This window comes from Protomyctophum parallelum, assembly GCF_964188405.1.
Source record: "Protomyctophum parallelum genome assembly, chromosome: 22".
NCBI lineage: Eukaryota > Metazoa > Chordata > Actinopteri > Myctophiformes > Myctophidae > Protomyctophum > Protomyctophum parallelum.
In genome coordinates, this window is record NC_139714.1 from 34,444 (window position 1) to 43,109 (window position 8,666).

Here is an 8,666-nt window from a genome sequence, read left to right on the forward strand (position 1 = left end):
AATTGTAGTCCTATTTTAGTCATTTGTACATCATTTAGTCTTAGTCTAGTCTTAGTCGACTAAATTAAGACTCAATACAATTCAAATGTAATGTAATGTAAAAAAGATCGTCACTGTCGGGGGCAGAATGTCTTAACCCATTTTAGGCGGGAACCCATTTTGGTGTCAGCATCATGTTGTGCTTTAGCTATTGAAAAATAGCAGACCTACAAGCTCATAGCGCGCCACCGAGTGGCGCGCTATGAGCTTGTAGGTCTGCTATTTTTGAAAAATCGAAGAACGACTGACATAGAAACATAGCTTTTTCAGAAAACTGTCATTTTCAAACAGACATTTTTAGAATCTGATCTCAGGTCAGAATGGGTTAAAGTCTCCACAGTGTGATTTCATTTGAACTGGGGACCCCCCCCCCCCCACACACACACACACACACACACACACACACACACACACACACACACAAACAAATCTGTTTAGCATTATGTCACTCAAAGTTAACATTGGAAACTATAATTGATTTTGTGTGTGTGTGTGTGTGTGTGTGTGTGTGTGTGTGTGTGTGTGTGTGTGTGTGTGTGTGTGTGTGTGTGTGTGTGTGTGTGTGTGTGTGTGTGTGTGTGTGTGTGTGTGTGTGTGTGTGTGTGTGTGTGTGTGTGTCTCTCTAGACCCTCTGGACTCCATCATTCCAACATGGACACAGTGAGGACAGAACCCTCTAGACTCCATCATTCCAACATGGACACAGTGAGGACAGAACCCTCTAGACTCCATCATTCCAACATGGACACAGTGAGGACAGAACCCTCTAGACTCCATCATTCCAACATGGACACAGTGAGGACAGAACCCTCTAGACTCCATCATTCCAACATGGACACAGTGAGGACAGAACCCTCTAGACTCCATCATTCCAACATGGACATAGTGAGGACAGAACCCTCTGCTCTGCACAATAATCACAGTGACTGAACACCAGGAAAGACACTGATCGTTTCCTGTCTGCTTTGTTGTGTCTTTCAGAGCCATTTTGAACCCAGTGTGCACGCAGAGCAGTCGACCAATCAGTACAGGTGAGTTATCCTAGTCAACCAATCACTACAGGTTGAGTTATCCTAGTCAACCAATCACTACAGGCCAGTTATCCTAGTCAACCAATCAGTACAGGTGAGTTATCCTAGTCAACCAATCAGTACAGGTCAGTTATCCTAAACACAGGACAGTCAACCAGTGTTGTTTTTGGCAGCAAATTTCTATTTCAGTTTTAGTCACATTTTAGTCACCTGGAATGTCTTAGTGTTAGTCTAGTTTTACTAGTCGACTAAATGTCATAAGATTTTAGTCGACTAAAGTGTATTTTTAACTTGTGAAATGGGACATTCTGCAATACGAGTACTTTTACTTTTAGTACTTTACGTACATTTTTATGCCAATACTTTTGTACTTTCACTCGAGTACATTTTTAATATGGGACTTCTACTTGTAACGGAGTACGTCTACATTGCAGTATTTATACTTTCACTTAGTACTTTCATTTCACCACCGGTCACAGGTTCAAGTTCTCCAGGTCCGGGCTGTTCCAGTGCAGCGAGACAGCGTTGGTGTTTGAAACGACAGGCGAAGGAGAGGTCCTCTACAGGACTGTTCAGTGGGAGGAGAGATGGTTCCAGCCAACAGGAAGGACTCCTGCAGGTCCTCTGTTTGACATCCAGTGTCCTCAGAAGTCTGTCTGCCAGCTACACCTGCCACACTGTGACGTCACACCTGGTGAGTCAGCTACACCTGCCACACTGTGACATCACACCTGGTGAGTCAGCTACACCTGCCACACTGTGACATCACACCTGGTGAGTCAGCTACACCTGCCACACTGTGACATCACACCTGGTGAGTCAGCTACACCTGCCACACTGTGTGACATCACACCTGGTGAGTCACTGTTGAGACTTGGATGGTCAGAGCGGCGTGATTACATACAAAGTCAATGCAAAGACGAGAAGTTGTGCGGACGGGCATGGCGCGAACAAAGCTAACAGCCACCTGGTGTCTATATCTATATATAGATATAAATGTTCCAGTTCATAGCCTACTGCAGGCCTGGTTGACTATAGATTTAAATGTTCCAGTTCATAGCCTACTGCAGGCCTGGTTGACTATAGATTAAAATGTTCCAGTTCATAGCCTACTGCAGGCCTGGTTGACTATAGATTAAAATGTTCCAGTTCATAGCCTACTGCAGGCCTGGTTGACTATAGAAGATTGAAATGTTCCAGTTCATAGCCTACTGCAGGCCTGGTTGACTAGAGAAGATTTAAATGTTCCAGTTCATAGCCTACTGCAGGCCTGGTTGACTAGAGAAGATTTAAATGTTCCAGTTCATAGCCTACTGCAGGCCTGGTTGACTATAGAAGATTGAAATGTTCCAGTTCATAGCCTACTGCAGGCCTGGTTGACTATAGAAGATTGAAATGTTCCAGTTCATAGTCTACTGCAGGCCTGGTTGACTAGAGAAGATTTAAATGTTCCAGTTCATAGCCTACTGCAGGCCTGGTTGACTATATATTTAAATGTTCCAGTTCATAGCCTACTGCAGGCCTGGTTGACTATAGATTTAAATGTCCCAGTTCATAGCCTACTGCAGGCCTGGTTGACTATAGATCTAAATGTTCCAGTTCATAGCCTACTGCAGGCCTGGTTGACTATATATTTAAATGTTCCAGTTCATAGCCTACTGCAGGCCTGGTTGACTATAGATCTAAATGTTCCAGTTCATAGCCTACTGCAGGCCTGGTTGACTATAGATCTAAATGTTCCAGTTCATAGCCTACTGCAGGCCTTGTTGACTATATATTTACTATATATATATATATATATATATATATATATCCTCCGCTAAGCCCCACCCACTGTGGGTGGGGCTTAGCGGAGGGTGAAGTGGTTTAGACATTGTGTTCAGATTTGGTTTACATGGAGTGGAATCTATAACGTTATGTTATTTCCCCCACAGGTGATCTGTCCGTGGCCCACATCACAGACGAGGGTCTGGAACTCTTACAACCGCAGAGAGTGACCCAGACTCATGTGGTTGTAAATGTGAACCATCTGTCTCTCTTTGGGATCCTGGGAAGAGTCTGGAGCTACTTTCAACAGAAACGTGCTCAGGTGTTGCTGTTCCGTCAAGAGTCACCGATACGGAGGACGATGAGTGTGTTACTGCTGCCCAGTAATGTGCCTTACAGAGAGGTAAATATATCTGTTAATTAATGTGTCTTACAGAAAGGTAAATATATCTGTTAAGTAATGTGTCTTACAGAGAGGTAAAATATATCTGATGAAACTGCCATAAGCAATAATATGTCAACATTGTAATTACTTTTTGTGGTATTCAGACAGCCAGCAGGGGGGGGGGGGGGGATTCAGACAGCCAGCAGGGGGGGGGGGGGTAACAGAGAGGAAAATGTATCTGTTAAATAATGTGTCTTACAGAGAGGTAAATATATCTGTTAAGTAATGTGAAATTATAACAGAAATTAAATAAATACTATATCAGTATTCTGATATTAACCTGAGGGCCACATTAAGTGAAGATGGGGGCTGCATGTGGCCCCTCGGGGCCACCAGTTGCTCATGTATGGGATACAGTGAAAGGCAAGCACGTTGATTTATTTATTCATTTATTTATATTTCTAACTCCATTACACCTATTCAACACCACGCCCAGGTAACAATAAATACATACAAATAAATTTGCAACCCATCTAGTCCAGACTCTAGACAAGGACAAGTCCCTTTTAGTCCATAAATGTAAGCAACAATAACAACATTATCAAAACACTTAACACTTAATATTTTATATATTATATCTTCTTCCCAAAAGGACTTTCAAACTAGGAAGGGTATGGCCTGGTCAGCCTGCAATGACATGCATAAGATCTGGTCATCCCAGCTTAGTAAGATGTTAAAATATTTAGGACGACCGTCGAGCCGATTCTACTCTATGGCTCCGAGACATGGACACTTTCAAAGAAACTAGAGAAACGGTTGGATGGCACCTTACACCCGCCTTCTGCGGTCGAAAGATTATGATAATTCTTGAACTTTGTTATACAGTCAAAATGATTTTCCTTGGATCATTACAGAATGAAATAGATATTTTAGAAAGCAAATCTGTTCTGAAACATTGATGTTCTATTCGATAAAGAGTGTTACCTTCACAAAAGGGTCTTTTCTGAGCTTCTGTTGCTGTCGGAGTGAACACTTATTAGCCCGTGGAACCCCATGAGAGAAGATGTGCCAGGGACCCCCATGAGAGAAGATGTGCCAGGGACCCCCATGAGAGAAGATATGACAGGGACCCCCATGAGAGAAGATGTGCTATAGGGACCCCCATGAGAGAAGATATGACAGGGACCCCCATGAGAGAAGATGTGCCAGGGACCCCCATGAGAGAAGATGTGCCAGGGACCCCCATGAGAGAAGATATGACAGGGACCCCCATGAGAGAAGATGTGCCAGGGACCCCCATGAGAGAAGATGTGCCAGGGACCCCCATGAGAGAAGATGTGCCAGGGACCCCCATGAGAGAAGATGTGCCAGGGACCCCCATGAGAGAAGATGTGTACGGCTCTAGCAGTGATTCTCAACCCGTTTAATTTCAAGGACCCCCAGTTTGACATGCATTAGTCTACGGACCCCCATTTAATGGCATTTCTATCTCTGGGACCCCCAATTTGTATTGTAAAACCAATGTTAATTTAACTCTGAGAGTGTACAAATGGAACCAAATGGACCCGTTACGGTGCATTTGGTTCCATTTGTACACTCTGGAACTCCCTCAAGGACCCCTGGGGGTCCCCGGGCCCAACTTTGGGAAACTCTGCCTACCTAAATACCGGCCACTATGAATGAACCATCTGATCAAACTGTGTTGGTGTCATTATAGGTGAAAGTATGATTGAACCATCTGATCAAACTGTGTTGGTGTCATTATAGGTGAAAGTATGAATGAACCATCTGATCAAACTGTGTTGGTGTCATTATAGGTGAAGGGAGTTCATGAAAACAAGCAACGCATCGAGCCGGTCACCGCCAACTGTGTTCTCATCCCAGACCAACGCTACAGTCTGTCAGTGCTGCAGTGTCCTTCACAGAAAGTACAACCTAAGGTACATATTAAACCTACAGTCTGTCAGTGTGTCCTTCACAGAAAGTACAATCTAAGGTACATGTTAAACCTACAGTCTGTCAGTGTGTCCTTCACAGAAAGTACAACCTAAGGTACGTATTAAACCTACAGTCTGTCAGTGTGTCCTTCACAGAAAGTACAACCTAAGGTACGTATTTAACCTACAGTCTGTCAGTGTGTCCTTCACAGAAAGTACAACCTGAGGTACGTATTAAACCTACAGTCTGTCAGTGTGTCCTTCACAGAAAGTACAACCTGAGGTACATATTAGACCTACGTTGTCTGTTTATTGTATGGTAAAGCTGCAGTGTGAGTCAAGGAAACTGTTATTTTCACTCCTTCGCCACTACTAACATTATTACTAGTATAACCACTACAAAATACATTTATTGTCTCAGGCTTATGGCATGTAGTTTTTGATTGTTGTTGGTACATTTTGTAAAGCGTCCTTGGGTTCATGAAAAGCGCTATATAAATTCAAGCTATTATTATTATTATTATTATTATTATTACAACTATACTACCAATACTAATATTATTACTGCTGCTACAATCACTACATAGCAAGCACTACTACCACTACTACCATTAGGATACAACTATAATCACTACTGTATCAATACCACCATTAGTATACAACTATAATCACTACTGTATCACTACTACCATTAGTATACAACTATAATCACTACTGTATCACTACTACCATTAGGATACAACTATAATCACTACTGTATCACTACTACCATTAGTATACAACTATAATCACTACTGTATCACTACTACCATTAGTATACAACTATAATCACTACTGTATCACTAAAAAGGTCTCTGTTTTCAGGCTGCACCTTATTTTGAAGACTATGGACCAAATTACCATCCAACGTTCGTGGTGAATATGGACGTCAATGCAGAAAACTTCTCAATGGAATTACTGAGCCCCGACTCTGGACCGGTCTGGCAGCAAGACATTATCCTGGAAGGTAAAGTTATGGACTTTCATTCAACCTTGGGATGTAGCAAGCCGGTCTCACCCAAATACGGAGAAATGGCACAGATTGGCAATTCAAATACACACACCTAGAAAACCCCCAAATCTGTACATATTACACTGACACTGAAATGCTCCACATAAGGGCCCCTCCCCATAGGGGCCCCTATCTCCACATAGGGGCCCCTCCGTCAGCCGTCTATATGCTCCTCATAGGGGCCCCTATCTCCTCATAGGGGCCCCTCCGTCAGCCGTCTCTACCCAACCTGAGCCACGAGGTACACCCATAGAGGTATAGAGGGAGGGCAGAATCCATTTGTACCGGCCAATGGGCCGGCCGGTGCGATAGGTCGGCCGGTCGTTTGATATGTCGGCCGGTATATGTATAACCTTGAGACCCCCAAAGACGCCCCCGGGGGGGGCGACATGATTCCAACGAGCCCACCCCCATCCAAAACGGTTGAGAAATGGCCGAATGGCCGACATATCCACGGACCGGCCGACATATCAAACGACCGGCCCGACATATCCACGGACCGGCCGACCTATCGCACCGGCCGTTGCGTTGGCCGGTACAAATGGATTCTGCCCTTGCTGGAGGTATAGAAGGATACAGCCCCCCCCCCCCGAGCCATTCATTTCAATGGAAGTTGCTCAGTGGCGTTTTGAAGCACCCGGAAGACTGCCGGAAGTACCGTTATAACTCAACGGCTCCAATGAGCGGAAGTTAAGCCCGGGATGACGCACCGTTACGCACATGACGTCACCGAGCGTCACGTCCACTTCCATGGAACGTGCTGCAGTTCCACTTTTCGCCAGTAGGTAGTAGGCAGCGTCAACGTTGGAGTAGCCTTACTGGGGGGGGCGTGGGGACGCCACCGAGCACGCTGAAGCGCGCCAGTTGTCACGTGGAACTTTGTGAAGTTCGGTAGAGCCGACTCAGCCCCGGTCGAGTTGCAATTGAATCGTAAATCATGTCAAACCCGGTCTCACTCTCCCTCTCCCTCACGCGGTGAATCAATCTGTCGCGGTCAAAACAGTATTAGTGTAATATGTAGGGATTGTGGGGGTTTATGTCGGGACTTGCCAGTCAGTGCTATTTCACCGTGGTGAGATGGGCCTCGATGGTTAGTTTCTGTTCATAATTTGAACACTTTTATTTCTTGCAGCACAATCTACAGGAGCGGCTGCTTCCATACCAGCACAATCTACAGGAGCGGCTGCTTCCATACCAGCACAATCTACAGGAGCGGCTGCTTCCATACCAGCACAATCTACAGGAGCGGCTGCTTCCATACCAGGTGAGTCTCTAGCTTGTAGATCTGTTGTTACTTCCATACCAGGTGAGTCTCTAGCTTGTAGATCTGTTGTTACTTTGGATGTTTTAGCGTGACGCTGTAGTGAGGTCAAGTAGGACGTTAATTCATGAACAAACACGTTTAAATAAGGAGATAAGAGATTTCTGCAGCAACGATCTATAACGATATCTATAACGATATCTATAACGCACACACACTGTGTGTGTATATATATATATATATATATATATATATATATATATATATATATATATACTATCAGCACAAACTGTATCACTTTACTGCAATTTTTAGAATAAGAATTGTTAGCTCCTATATGGCACTTTACATTTTAAAACAATGTCAAATGAAAACCAACAACTCAACGTTCAATCCTCCTTAACTTCAGCGAAACACTTTGTGGACCAACATCTGTGTTCCCTGGTGAGGAATGTGAGGAATGTGGGTCCCATCCTAGATGTACTCGTTCAGAACGACATCATCGACAATGAGGGCTGCAGCATTGTGCAGTCCAAGACCACCACTCAGGAAAAGATGAGGGCAATCTATGCTCTCCTGACCTCCAGCAGAGGCAGAGACACTTTGTACAAAGCTCTCCAGGAAAACGAGCCTTCTCTCCTTGAAGATCTGTAAGTCATTTGCATTTAATTAAGCCATTTTGGGGCGGGAACCCCTTGTGGTGTTTTAAAGCATTATGTTATACTTTAGCTGTCGAAAAATGGCAGATCTACAAGCTATACGAACTTGTAGGTCTTTTTTTTGTTAATCGTGAGAATGTGCCTCGAATCTTTGAATATATATTATTACAGAGTGAACATTTTAACTTCTGGGGAGGTCCCTGGAACAACATTATTTTCAGATGGGGGTCGGAGGCCAATTACATATAATTGTTGGGGTCCTTGACATGAAATATTGAGCACCACTGATACAGAAACATATAGTTATTTCAGAAAACTGTCAGAATTTAGAAGACATTTTATACATTTCGACGTCAGGCCTAAATGGGTTAAATTGTTTTTCTTTTTACAAGTTACAAGAGAATGGAGCTTTCCGGGCCGTGTTATTTGAATCATTATAATTCATCCTCTTGATTCCCAAGAGCCCCACACTTTCATTACAATGTTAATCTACAGATTGTGAACCTGTACATATTTATTAATGTACGATCAGCCCT

The 8,666-nt window shown here is 43.8% G+C and overlaps 1 protein-coding gene across 1 annotated transcript; it reads left to right on the plus strand.

Annotated features, from left to right (window-relative positions):
* Nucleotides 1–815: 815 nt before the first annotated feature.
* Nucleotides 816–8,125, plus strand: LOC310853574 (NACHT, LRR and PYD domains-containing protein 1a-like; the record flags this gene model as incomplete). Its single annotated transcript, XM_083757954.1, has 8 exons — nucleotides 816–924; nucleotides 1,021–1,070; nucleotides 1,550–1,764; nucleotides 3,005–3,240; nucleotides 5,040–5,162; nucleotides 6,024–6,165; nucleotides 7,343–7,474; nucleotides 7,881–8,125. Exons 1-8 carry the CDS (start codon nucleotides 826–828, stop codon nucleotides 8,123–8,125), a joined length of 1,242 nt encoding a protein of 413 aa, XP_083614080.1. The 5' UTR covers nucleotides 816–825.
* Nucleotides 8,126–8,666: the final 541 nt, after the last annotated feature.